The 14,889-nt window shown below is 43.3% G+C and overlaps 1 protein-coding gene across 1 annotated transcript in view; it reads left to right on the top strand.

The window, feature by feature from the left end:
* LOC126234670 (pickpocket protein 28-like) overlaps positions 1-14,889 on the top strand; it is a 109,105-nt gene that overhangs the window by 57,736 nt on the left and 36,480 nt on the right. The window contains exon 5 of the mRNA XM_049943410.1: positions 9,570-9,721. Coding sequence (XP_049799367.1) covers positions 9,570-9,721 — 152 coding nt within the window. The remainder of the gene's footprint in view (positions 1-9,569; positions 9,722-14,889) is intronic.

The following is a 14,889-nucleotide window of genomic DNA, read 5'->3' as shown; positions in this document are numbered from 1 at the left end:
GCATCATCAGGGCGTCGATACACGCGATGCCTGCATCCCTTGAAAGGAGACGAAATCGTGACTCATCGCACCATACCACTCGTTTCCTTTCAGCTACTGTCCAGTTTCTGAATTGTTTGGCTTCTGAAGACATGCAGCTTTGTACAAATTTTTAATATATTTTTTCAGAAATAAACGATAGCTTTGGATTATTTTTGAATACAGTTGGAGCCGTGTTGATGATTTACCTGATCCTGTGAAAGAAGCACTCCTGTTCCCTAATACAGACTTCAAGAGGAACATATTGAGAGTTGCACTTCTGTTTTATGGCAACAGGATATACTATTGGGCTGCAAGATTTGTCTTTTCCGACGCACCAAAGTCCAGATGTCTACTGCGTGCAGTTCACTTAGCAGTGCTGGCTCAGAAACAAAAACGGTTATTGTTATCTCGTCAGACTGCTTAAATAACACTGGAATACTGCTCTCTTACGTTCTACGTCTGGTGGAATGACTGACAACTGTCACTGTCAATGGCCGACACTTGAATTACCACCTGTACACCCGCTTCTGTTTTTATTAAAATCAATCATATCTGCCCAGATGCCTAAACTGCACTCGTACGATACCAAGCCTCACGTTCATACTTGCAGCTGAACAGTACACCAGAGTTCACACACAGTGTCAGCCGTACATTAACAGAAACAAATACAGCATAACAGTAAGGTTTCGAATTTTATTATGAAGAATTAGCAACGTCTTGCTTCAGAGAGAGGTAGTGTGTATTAATGATGCTACTGCAAATTTTCCTCTGGTTGCTTGACTTGCTAGAAACTTATTACAGTTTATTGAACAATTTGTATGTAAATGGTTGTAAACCGAATTTAAACTGTTCTGTGGGATGACTATAACAAAATCATAACTGCTGTGTACGTACTTGCACGTGTTCACTGACGTCTTGGAATGCTATATTGACACAATGGCACAACTGCATCAAGCTCTGGAAACAAAGTTAAATTACGAAGTTGAACTGTCTTAATCTAGAAAGGTGTAATAGTACTTCTTCGAGAAAACAAAGTTTCCTCACTTGATTTTTACCGTAACGAAAATATTCTGTTGCAAGTAATAGTCTGTGTCTCCTGTAATTCTTAAATGCTCTTCACTGGTGGTGACTGATTGCTAGTGAAAAATTTTACCTCTCGAAGTGTTTTCATCAACTGAGTTTATAATTGTCATTATGGATCTGTACCGTCTTGGCCGGCCGGTGTGGCCGTGCGGTTCTAGGCGCTTCAGTCTGGAACCGCGTGACTGCTACGGTCGCACGTTCGAATCCTGCCTCGGGCATGGATGTGTTTGATGTCCTTAGGTTAGTTAGGTTTATGTAGTTCTAAGTCTAGGGGACTGATGACCTCAGATGTTAAGTCCCATAGTGCTCAGAGCCATTTGAACCGTTTGTAGCGTCTTGTGCTTGCGACTGTGTATCTGCTGCTTTTGTTCCAGTGAGAACTAACTAAGTTTCATAAAACGCACTGCCAATGTTCCCTTGTCTCCGCTCGTCGCGAGGAACGTCTCTGGTTGCCTGCTCTGCTGCCATCAGCCACCTGTCAGTATGGCTATGATGCGTTTCGTAATGATAAAAATTACACTACTGGCCATTAAAATTGCTACACCACGAAGATGACGTGCTACAGACGCGAAATTTAACCGACAGGAAGAAGATGCTGTGATATGCAAATGATTAGCGATTCAGAGCATTTACACAAGGTTAGCGCCGGTGGCGACACCTACAACGTGCTGACATGAGGAAAGTTTCCAACCGATTTCTCATATACAAACATCAGTTGACCGGCGTTGCCTGGTGAAACGTTGTTGTAATGCCTCGTGTAAGGAGTAGAAATGCGTACCATCACGTTTTCGACTTTGATAAAGGTCGGGTTGTAGCCTATCGCGAATGCGGTTTATCGTATCGCGAAATTGCCGCTCGCGTTGCTCGAGATCCAATGACTGTTAGCAGAATATGGAATCGATGGGTTCAGGAGGGTAATACGGCATGTCGTGCTGGATCCCAACGGCCTCGTATCACTAGCAGTCCAGATGACAGGCATCTTATCCGCATGGCTGTAACGGATCGTGCAGCCACGTCTCGATCCCTGAGTCAACAGATGGGGACGTTTGCAAGACAACAACTATCTGCACGAGCAGTTCGACGACGTTTGCAGCAGCATGGACTATCGGCTCGGAGACCATGACTGCGGTTACCCTTGACGCTGCATCACAACAGGAGCGCCTGCGATGGTGTACTCAACGACGAACCTGGGTGCACGAATGGCAAAATGTCATTTTTTCGGATGAATCCAGGTTCTGTTTACAGCATCATGACGGTCGCATCAGTGTTTGGTGACATCGCGGTGAACACACATTGGAAGCGTGTATTTTTCATCGCCATACTGGCGTATCACCCGGCGTGATGGTATGGGGTGCCATTGGTTACACGTCTCGGTCACCTCTTGTTCGCATTGACAGCACTTTGAACAGTGGACGTTACATTTCAGATCTGTTACGACCCGTGGCTGTACCCTTCAGTCGATGCCTGCGAAACCCTACATTTCAGAAGGATAATGCACGACCGCGTGTTGCTGGTCCTGTACGGGCCTTTCTGGATACAGAAAATGTTCGATTGCTGCCCTGGCCAGCACATTCTCCAGATCTCTCACCAATTGAAAACGTCTGGTCAATGGTGGCCGAGCAACTGGTTCGTCACAATACGCCAGTCACTACTCTTGATGATATGTGGTATCATGTTGAAGTTGCATGGACATCCAAGCTCTGTTTGAATCAATGCCCAGGCGTATCAAGGCCGTTATTACGGCCAGAGGTGGTTGTTCTGGGTACTGATTTGTCAGGATCTATGCACCCAAATTGCGTGGAAATGTAATCACATGTCAGTTCTTGTATAATATATTTGTCCAATGAATACCCGTTTATCGGCTGCATTTCTTCTTAGTGTTGCAGTTTTAATGGCCAGTAGCGTAGATGAAATCTTAAGTATCTCAAATATGGCTCCGTCTCTCATTCCAACCTCTGGAATTTCATTAAAACATTTCAGATGAGATCTCAATATGGTACTAGCCAGGCTATCTATATATGCACGCAGTTTTTATTGCAACAATTGGCGATCATGTAATAATTTGAATAGCGTGGCCTCAGCTTATTAAAACTTCCACTTTCAGATCAACGAGTGCTTTGGCCCCCAGAGTAAATGATTGTAGCAAATGATGTACTGTTCCGTGTCTGTTTTCAGTACCGCAAAGATTACTTAATAGTCACTGTCTATTGTAACGCTGTCTCCGCCACTTATCTCACCCTCTCTCTTCACCTATCTTGGCCAAAATAAGAGTTGCCGTCAACACTATACACCATCACTGTCAATGCACCATATGTGTGCTCGCGTTACTTTCGTGACAGGCGCTCACGATCCACGTTCTTTCGATATCTTGAAATCGTCCTCCTGTCGTCTTCTGCTTAGATTTCACTGCTGAACCTTCGGTTCGTCTTGTCTTCAGCCTCCAGCTTTCTCGTCGTCTCTCTTTGTTGGAAAGCTTCGAATCAATTTTTCTTCTTGAAATTAATGATTCCTTTCAATAATGATGCTCTGATGTGTCTCTGAAAGATTCCCCATTACGTTTACCATGTTCTATAAAGAACTGTTTCCGTCTCCTTGTTCGGTATGATTGTTCCTTCTTGTTTTCATCTGCTAACTGCTGTCTAAACTGGTCTTGAAAAGAAATTTATGCCGAACGTAACTTCAGCGAAGACGGTATCGATCTTTCTCCGAATACCGACTTTCAACTGTCCGCACATCAGTTTTTTAATTACAAAGTCCTGTTCTACCGGGCCACAGCATTTTCTCTTTACAGATGATGCTTACAGAGAGTTCTACATTTGATCGTACGTAGACATAAATTTGGAAATAACATTCGTATACAAGAGCGAAATAAAAATATCCTACTGCATTCGCGCGTGTATTGCAATATTAAATGTAAGATGTACACTAGGGGACAAAATCTCCGTCACAAAACCAGTTGAAATGGCCGTGCAGTCAGTGACAACATCATTTGCGGGTTTGAAACTGCTTGTCATTGACAAGGCGCGATAATCGCTCCGGTCTTCTCTGTTAGGATTTTTTAGTGCACTGTTCTTACGCTGTGTTGCAAGCTTTCGAGTAGTACACCATTCCTGTAAGCACGTTGGCCATTCTGCGCCGATACGCAAAGATGGCCAACTTCACTCATGATGTGGTCATTATTACTTCCAAACACGATAGCTCCTTTCTGTATTTCGCCCCATCTTCATGAGGACTGGAAATTAGGCTGTATGATAACAACTTCAGTAGAGACACCAGGTATACACTTAGCAACTCACGGTAGAGTACACTTGATGAAGGGTCACTGAGGAAGACTTCGTACAGTGTACCGCCTGACATGATTCGTGTTGCTGCAAACGTCGCTGGGCAGCGGGCACTAACATAATCTGTGGACGTAGAGGATGTCACTTCAGAATTTGCCACCTCCGTGACGTAATCTAGCCAACCAGTTGCCATAATCTGGGCATACAAGTGTGCGCCTCCCCTGTTCCACGACGGTCTTAGCTTCTGACGATGACAATGGAGGCATTCAAGGAACTTTGCGATTTTATCCGGAAATTTGACGCGGGAAGTTAATTGAGAGCTTTTTATCCATAGAATTTACTTTTTTGCTGTGTGAAAATCAGTTATGTGGGCAGATGATGGTTATTAAAAATGATGAAATGTCTTTTAACCAGAACATAGTACACAAGCAGTTGTGCTGGAGGAGAGGAATGTAACAGTGGTTTACCATTAGCGGTTGCTGAAAGGCTGTTCGTGGTGTGAATGGCTTGCTGTTTCTCTGCCTGTATTTTATGTGTTGAAACCATTTCACTGTACGATGGCTGCTCATAAAATTTTGATTATCAATTCGAAAAAAGTCATGGTGCGACCACGAAACTTAGTGAGGTTTCTCTCATCTACGTATTCACCCTTCAATGCGACACATTTTTCCCAGTGATGGCTGACTTGGTAGAGCCCTTCATTCTAGATATCTGCATTTTGGCTTTTGAGACAACGTTCTACCCGTAAAGCACCTCTTCGGCATTCTGGAAATGCTTCCCACACAAGGTTTCTTCATCCACTGACTAGGGGAGAAGTCACTGCATGCCATGTCCATATAATACAGTCCGTGAGATCCGCTCGGATAGCCGGATAGCACCTTGTTCCGGGATGGTTGAATTTCGCTGGTCCCGGTTCGAATCAGCCCGGCGGATTAACGACACGGTCCGGTGTGCTAGTCAGCCTGGATGTGGTTTTTAGGCGGTTTCCCACATCTCAATAAGTGAATACGGAGTTGGTACTCACGCCCTGCCTCAGATAGACGCTACGCAAACATTTAGAAAACTTTCTCACACTTACACATACATCTATAACTAGATGGCTACTTTCAGATAACACTTAAGTACCTTGCAAAGGGTTCATAGGACCACATTCACACTAATTCCCTATTATTCCACTCTCCAACTGGAGACGGGGAGGGGGGGGGGGGACGAACACCTATATCTTTCCATGCGAGCTCTAATTCCCGTTATTTTATTATGATGATCGTTTTTTCCTGTGTAGGACGGCCTCAACAGAATATTTTCGCATTCTGAGGAGAAAGTTGGTGATTGACATTTCGTGAGAAGATCCCAACACAAAATAAAACGCCTTTGTTTTAATAATTTCCACCCCAAATGCTGTATCATGTCCGTGACGCTCTCTAGCCTATTTCTCGATAATACAAAACGTGCCGCCCTTCTTTGAACTTTCTCGGTGTACTTCATTAGTGCTAGGATGTTCAAGTGCAGTGTAGGCAGTCTATTTAGTGGATCTCTCTCTCTTTTTCACTCTAGCCACAGACATATGGGGTACATTGAGTCCGTCCTGGGAGGTGAACAGGTGACATGTGACCAGAGGCAGTCGGCTGCCATGTGCTACAACACACTGTAAATATCGATCTACATTCAAAATTATGCAGTTCATCTTCGAATGCGAGCCAGATATCGCATTATAAAACAGACGAGAACATATTTTGTAGCGCTCTCTCCGCGATATCTAGAAACCAGTGTGAAATGATGGTCAGCCGCACTACGACCATCTCAGAGAAGGGACACAGCTGTCTCGTTTCGAGAGCGCATACTCTGATTTGACGTCATCCCCCCCCCCCCCCAGCCATTGTCGTAACGGGGCTGTGGTATAATGGTCTAATGCACTGACTGGTCGTTCTTCGACTCGTGTTTATTTTATTCCTCGCAGTTTTAAACGATTAATTATAAAATGTATGTATTTAAAAAAGTACAATTTGTACACTTGAAATTAATGTATTCTATTTAGTTATGATTACTGTCCTTGAAAGTCAAAAGGTTATAGGCCACCACATTGCAGCACATTGATAAAATTCTCCACGAACCATCATTGCTGCTGGTCTTAGATGTTTAGTATCTTTTCATTATCAGCAGCAGCAATATAAAGTTGGACAAAATATGATACCTCAAAGAATCAGCATGTGTGTAGCGTGTACAGAATGAGTCAGGGCATTATCATGGAACAAAAGCACCCCCTTGAAAAGGCTATCTATAAAAACATTCTGCATCGCCTTGCCCGATGCTTGCTGCGTCTTCGCCTTTTCTGGTGGTTTCCATTATTTGCTGCGCTCCTCTCTCTCTCGGATTCATAAATCTAGCTCTTCCATGGTGATGTTACATAAGCTGACTCTGAGTAAGAGTATTCACCTCTCTGGACTGAAGCTGTCTACCCAGTCTGTCTGCATACAGAGTAAATTCTGTGTGCAAGTGTAAGGATGAGTTTTAAATGTTTGCGTAGCACGTATCTGAGGCGTAGCACGGAACCAGCCCGGTATCAGTTCCCTTGTGATTCCCAGTTCTGCAACAGTGAGATGTGACACTTTTTTCTCCGTCATTCAGTCTTGTTTGACGACACTGCAAGTGTCTGCGCCACCTAAGCATTGCGTCATACATGGTGCATTGTCGCGCTACATTACCGCACGATAATATAAGTTACCAATGGTCTCCCAGCCGCGTGCTAGGGTACGGTGGCGCGGGGGTTTCAGTGTGAATGTAGTTAAAACTTTATACATACCCCTCGTACTTTGTATTTTTTAAAGAGAATCAAAAAATTGCCTTCAGAAGCTGTCAGTTCATCTAAATGCCTAGGAATTACAATTGCGGATTATTTAAAGTGGAACGACTACGTACATACTGTTGTGGGGAAGGCAAACTGCGTTTTACTGGCAGAACACTTACATCTACATTTACACCAACATGGTTACTCTGCAGTTCACACTTAAGTGCCTGGCAGAGGGTCCATCGAATCACTTTCATACTACTTCTCTACCATTCCACTCTCAAATGGCGCGTGGGAAAAAGGAACACTTAAATCTTTCCGTTCGAGCTATGATTTCTCTTATTTTATTATGATGATCATTTCTCCTTACGTAGGTGGGTGTAAACAAAATATTTTCGCATTCGGAAGAGAAAGTTGGTGATTGAAATTTCGTAAAGAGATCTCGCCGCAAAGAAAACCACCTTTGTTTCAGTGACTGCCATCCCAACTCGCGTATCATATTAGTGACATTCTCGCCACTATTGCGTGATAACACAAAACGAGCTGCCCTTCTTTGCTCTTTTTCGATGTCCTCCGGCCATCCCACCTGGTAAGGATCCCACACCGCGCAGCAATATTCCAGCAGAGGACGGACAAGTGTAATGTAGGCTGTCTCTTTAGTGGGTTTGTCGCATCTTCTAAGTGTTCTGCCAACAAAGCGCAGTCTTTGTTTCGATGTCCCCACAATATTATCTATGTGGTCTTTCTAATTTAAGTTGCTCGTAATTGTAATTCCTAGGTATTTAGTTGAATTGACAGCCCTTGGATTTGTGCGATTTATCTATACCCAAAATATGTCAGATTTCTTTTAGTACCCATGTGGATGATCTCGCACTTTTCTTTGTTTAGTGCCAATTGCCACTTTTCGCACCATACAGAAATTCTCTCTAGATCATTTTGTAATTGGAATTGATCGTATGATGATTTTACTAGACGGTAAATTACTGCGTCATCTGCAAACAATCTAAGGGGGCTGTTCAGATTATCGCCTAGATCATTTATATAAATCAGGAACAGCAGAGGGCCTATGACACTACCTTGCGGAACGCCAGATACCACTTCTGTTCTACTCGATGATTTACCGTCTATCACTACGAACTGTGACCTCTCTGCGAGGAAATCACGAATCCAGTCACACAACTGAGACGATACTCCATACGCACGCAGTTTGATTAATAGTCGCTTGTGAGGAACTGTATCAAAAGCCTTCTGGATATCTAGGAATATGGAATCGATCTGAGATCCCTTGTCGACAGCACTCATTACTTCATGGGAATAAAGAGTCAGCTGTGTTGCACAAGAACGCTATTTTCTGAATCCGTGTTGGTTATGTATCAATAAGTCATTTCTTCATGGTGATTCATAATGTTCGAGTACACTTAGAAGATGCTACAGATCTACCAAAGAGGTCGTCTATACTATGCTCGTCCACCTGTGCTAGGGTATTGCTGTGCGGCATGGGGTACACACCAGATAGAATGCACGGAAGATACCGAAAAGTCCAAAGAAGAGCAGCGTGTTTTGTATTATTGTGAAATAGGGAAAGGAGTATCACCTATATGATAAGTGAGTTGGGGTGGCAATCATTAAAACAAAGGCGTTTGTCATTGCGACGAGATCTTTTCACTCTCTCTTTTGAATGTGAAAATGTTTTACTGTCGCCAGTCTACATAGGGAAAAATTTTTGTCGTGATTGCCCGCATCTCGTGGTCGTGCGGTAGCGTTCTCGCTTCCCACACCCGGGTTCCCGGGTTCGATTCCCGGCTGGGTCAGGGAGTTTCTCTGCCTCGTGATGGCTGGGTGTTGTGTGATGTCCTTAGGTTAGTTAGGTTTAAGTAGTTCTAAGTTCTAGGGGACTGATGACCATAGATGTTAAGTCCCATAGTGCTCAGAGCCATTTGAACCATTTTTTGTCGTGATAAAATAAGAGAAATCAGAGTTCGCGTGGAAAGATTTAAGTGTTCATTTTTCCTAATCGCTGTTAAGAAAGTATAATGGTAAAGTAGTTCCTCGATCCACCTCCAGAGTACTTCTGCTCTTCCGGGCACGTAAGTGTGAATTGCAGAGTGGTCGTGTAAATGTAAATGAGAATGGTAGCACTTGGTCCGCTGATAAGCCACGCCTGAATGACGCTAAAGATGCATTTGAAATCAGTATTTTTTATTCAGGAAACATAACATAGCATAGTTACCTTATCGAGCAGAAACATAGCATTGTTACCTTATCGAGCAGCGGAATGGGACTGAATATTACTCGCGCTAACAATAAAAAATTAATCAAATACTGAACGACAATTTGTTCTCATTTCTTCTTTAGCATCATTGTATTTAGTAAAATGTAGCTGTCGTTATCGTTTGCAGGTAGCTCCGCCCTTTGATGAGATGATGTTCATCGTCAAGTGGAAGAACCGTGTGGTGAACGCTTCCGACCTCTTCAAACCTCTGATTACTGAAGAAGGACTCTGTTACTCATTCAATATGCTGGACGCCGAGGACTTCTTCACCGAGGAAACGTGAGATACTTTCAGACTGCGCTTTGTTGGCAGAACACTTAGAAGATGCGACAAATCCACTAAAGAGACAGCCTACATTACACTTGTCCGTCCTCTGCTGGAATATTGCATGCTGTTTGACTGCATTTGTTTTTTGCTTCGAAAAACATATGAGTATTTCAGTTTACGTGATGTTTCATTATTTTCCTTTAAATACAGATGAAGCCTTATATTACTTGATTAGGTAGTATTTTTATTTTCGATTCGCTCTAAAAGTTTTTTTTTTCTTCGTGTGTATTAATAAACCACTTCACCTGTATCTAGATCATTACCAGTTTTGATGCACTTAAAGCAACATCTTCCGGTGAACATCTACATAACAGTAAATTCAGAAGGAATAAGAATCCAGAAACATTCATTGATATGATAATTTTCTAAAACTATTTTAAAATTTTAAATATTTAAAAAAGCATTAGAAATTTTTGCATGAGAAATTTACGACATTTGTACTCACATAACTAAAACATTAGAGCTAGAAAGCTCGGAACTTTGTACCCAACATTCGTTTTTTGTCAGAAGAACGGTATGTCAGGCCACATGTCGTGGAATAAAACAGCCGGATTCTAATCCAGTATTGTGGATGGGTCCTAAACAAATTATACCACACTGGTCCGCTGATAAGGTGAAAATAATGAACAACTGTTAAGTTCTAATTCGCAGCTAGCATTAAAAACCGAGAAGTCTTTGGAACAACATGGAAGGATGTTCCATCTGGACCAAACCCGTCATGTAAATAGCTATTGACGGAAAAGCAGAGCCATTTGAACCAAGTCGACCTCACATTGAAATAACGTGAACTGTAGAGCCAAACCAACTAGATAGTGGTGAGAATAACAACTACGGAAAAGAAAAAAAAATCGACTAACACCACCAAGTGAAGTAAGGGCAACGATAAGAAGAATGAACAGCTCCAAAACACCGGGAGCAGACAGGAAAAACAACAAGCAGCTAACAAATATATAGAGCAGACCGGTGGCGCTTTAAACCTGTAAGTTTAAACAGCTATTTACTGAACTTCCACTTCCCAGAAATGTGGAAGTTAACATGTTCCCACTCGTAAACCGAACAAGGACCTATCGCGAGCTGAAACTATCATCCAATAAACCTTCTGAGCAGTCTAGGCGAAGTGTTTGATAGTTATTCAAGGAACGGGTCCAAGAACCATTCGTCAACAATACAACCATGAGAACAGAACGGTTTGTTTTCCAGCGGAAGCCCTCTGCGGAGCTTCAAGTACGTAGGCTTACGGAACACAATACCAGAAACTTTCCAGTGACGGTGTTACAAGGCGTCGAGAAAGCGTTTAAGTTTTGGCAACCTTACATGGAAGATACATGAACAAACCTCAATATCATTCTGCTACACCCAGCTTATTAGCATGGCGATGACAGCTGAAATCGAGGGAAAAAGTCAGCAGCAAAAGACTACGGGCATGTTAAACCGAAGATTCTGTCTGATCACCGATTTTGTACACAATTTTCTTTCGAAACATGCCGACCATAGCAAGCTGGCACCATCTGCCGATAATACAGTGTTCCTGACTAGCGGACGGGGTCACACAGCAAGTATAAATACGTTGCAAGCGCGTCTCAGTGGCATCGCAACAACAAGACAATATCTGCATATTTTAGCACGAATCGCCCTAACTTAGACCAACCATTATCTCTCCAAGGAAAGAACATCCCGTGAAGCCCAAAAGTCAGATATTTGGGAGTAACTCTGAACATACGACTCTCTCTTTCCATAACCATGTACAAGACCTCTGGCACAAGGCATCAGGGATGGTAAAACAATTGCTCTCCCTATTTATAAGCACTGAGCTTTCAACCCACATTAAAGTGCGATTATACGGGCTGCCGTTCAGTCAAAAATTGTATATGGTGGCAGTACATGGGGCCTGGCCAGCAAACACACAGGAGAAAAATATAGATCGTGCACGACTAGAGCCTCTGGTTGATTTTGACAGAATTCAGACACGCCAGAATAATAGATTTCTATACAGTGACCAAACTGGAAACTATAGATCAGGGTATACAGAAGCGAACCACCACAATACACAAAAAACTAGACCAATTTAGATGGTTCAAACGGCTGTCAGCACTATGGGACTTAACTTCTGAGGTCATCAGTCCCCTAGAACTTAGAGCTACTTCAACCTAACTAACCTAAGGACATCACACACATCCATGCCCGCGGCAGGATTCGAACCTGCGACCGTAGCGGTCGCGCGCTTCCAGACTGTAGCGATTTAAAATACATCACCCCCTAATACAAGACGACTAAATAAAAAATAGGAATTATACATAACTGAATAAACAAAAACAACAACATAGGGGCAGGTTTTCATACTGGTTGTCATAGAGCATAGATTATTAGGACAGGTATCTTATTGTTATCATAATATCGATGCTACGTTTCCTATCTTGTAAATGTACACCTGAAGATGTGATATGGAATCACGAAACCGGTCATATACAGCTGAAAGCAGTTTATTTCAGAAACACCATTGAGCACTTTTCTCACATAACATCCTGAAAGCTATGGATCAAAGCTGTCAGGTAGATGCAGTATTTATCGATTTCCGAAAAGTAGTTGGCACAATATGACACCTACGCTTGCTATCAACAGAACGGGCGCACACGGAATGAAGAGAAATTTATGATTGGCTTGAGGATTTCTTGGTAAGGAGAACGCAGCATGTTATCTTGAATGGAGACTCATCGACAGATGTAGAAGTAACTTCTGGTGTATCCTAAGGAAGTGTGTGGTGTCCCTTGTTATTCATCTTATATATTAATGACATCACGGACAATATTAATAGTAACATCAGACTTGCAGATGATGCAGTTACCTGTAATGAAGCACTATCTCAACGAAACTGCAGAAATATTCAATCAGATTTCTATAAGATTGCTTTAAACGTTGAGAAATGTAAAACTGTGCACTTCTCTATGCGAAAAAAATAGTATCTTACGAATATAGTACCAGTGAGTCACATATGGAATCGGTAAACTTATACGAATCTAGGTTCAACACTTAGTAGGGATATGAAACGGAACGATCACATAGCTCAATCATGGGGGTAAAGAAGGTAGCAGACTTCGGTTTATTGGTAGAATACTGGGGAAATTCAATCAGTCTACAAAGAAGATTGCTTGCAAATCACTCATGCGACCCATCCTAGGATATTGCTCAAGTTGTGCAACCCATGCCACATAGGACTAACAGGGGATATTGAACGTATACATAGAAGAGCAGGACGAATGGTCACAAGTTTGTTTGACTCACGCGAGAATGTCACAGATTTGTTGAAAGAACTGAATTGGCGGGAACGATCCCAAGAACTCTATAAAAAATTTAAAGAACCGGCTTTATATGATTACTCTGCATTTCTCCCCTATAGGGATCGTGAGGACAAGATTAGATTGATTACAGCGCGCACAGAGGCATTTAAACAATTATTCTTCCCGCACTCCATACGTGAATGGAATGGGAAAAAGCCTTAATAACTCATACTGTGGGATGTTCCCTTTGCCATGCACTTACTAGTCTTCCGAAGCGTATTGATGTAGATGCAGATGCAAATGCAGCAAACATTCGCCAATTTCTAGGTGCCTGTGAGATCGATAATCCCTTCGACACCCTTCAGGTGTGTTGCTGTGCCTCTGCACTAGCGCCGTTTGTCGCATGTAAAATCTGAGCTGTGTCGAAGGATTGCCTATCCTGCAGGTTCAAATGGTTCAAATGGCTCTGAGCACTATGGGACTTAAACATCTGTGGTCATCAGTCCCCTAGAACTTAGAACTACTTAAACCTAACTAACCTAAGGACATCACACACATCCATGCCCGAGGCAAGATTCGAACCTGCGACCGTAGCAGTCCCGCGGTTCCGAACTGCAGCGCTAGAACCGCACGACCACCGCGGCCGGCCTACCCTGCAGGTGCCTGAGAATTGGTGAATACTTGTCTCTATTCCGGTACATTTTAAAAGTGCAGTTGGCACCGAGGGGGTTGCCGAATTGGGGGGAGGTGGTTATTAGAGGGAACCTTTGCCGTTTTATTTACGAACATGTCAATGTTGCACCCTCCCCCTCACATCCACATGCCACAGAAGGGCGCGAAAAACTGTTTTGATCGGTCCCTAATGATTACACCCTCCATAGCAGAGAAAACATTTCGTTTGCTACAATCCAAAAGGACGAGATCACGTTCAGTGTGGTTGCACCTGGACTATTTACTCAGAGAAGGGTTGAATCGTCCAGCGTCCAGAGGAGGGGGGGGGGGGGTATCAGCAGTGTCAAAGATTGTCGGGGACGTTGCACATTATACGGTAAACTATCGTTTTTGATGGCAAAACGTACGAAAATGAATGTTCCAATGGAAAGGATCATTTCATTGACACCCTTTATGACACCACTTGAGACCTCCTCTTGCCGATTCTGTGCAGCTGTCTGTCCCACATGTTTTCCTCGTTACCCACATGAAACTCGTCTGATTTCAACACTGTGCATCACGGTTCCAACTTCCATCACAGCGGAGTCAGAAAAGGGGTGAGATGTGAGTAAGGGGAGGTGTGACGATCTTCCCACAGTGCGCCACGTCCATGGTAGCCTTGGGTAGAATTGTGGTGAAATTTTGTGCCATTGTGACACCATTAACCCACCTTCCACCTCACATGAACTCTGGCCTTGTTGTCGCCTCTGTCGACACCTTCTTGCTTGAGGCATCGCCGAGCCCGTGGGTGACGTCGCACAGTACCACGCTTCCGCACCATTACAGAGAAAGGTAGGAGGCAATTTTGAGCCAAATTTCAGACTTCTGCGTCGCAACAGCAGAAAATGACAGGCTTTCAAAAAAGTTGCCCTTTAATTTTGTTGCACAATGTATACTACCTGTTTCAGCTCTTCTCTGTCACGAATCGTCAAGTGTGTATCTAGGTTCGTTTGAGCAGTTACCAGACAGCGCCAGGCAACAGGCTGTTCTGCGCATGCGGAGCTACGATGACGTAGGCAGCCCGTGCTTGGTGCTTGCTCTGCTCATACGCTTTTCGTCTAATTTCTGGTGGAATTTCGTGGTGGGGCATCACGTGACCTTTTGCAGCCCTGCGGCATGTTGTTAAGAGGACAT

Source organism: Schistocerca nitens, chromosome 2 (assembly GCF_023898315.1).
Source record: "Schistocerca nitens isolate TAMUIC-IGC-003100 chromosome 2, iqSchNite1.1, whole genome shotgun sequence".
Classification (NCBI taxonomy): domain Eukaryota; kingdom Metazoa; phylum Arthropoda; class Insecta; order Orthoptera; family Acrididae; genus Schistocerca; species Schistocerca nitens.
This window is presented reverse-complemented; position numbering and strand designations above follow the sequence as displayed.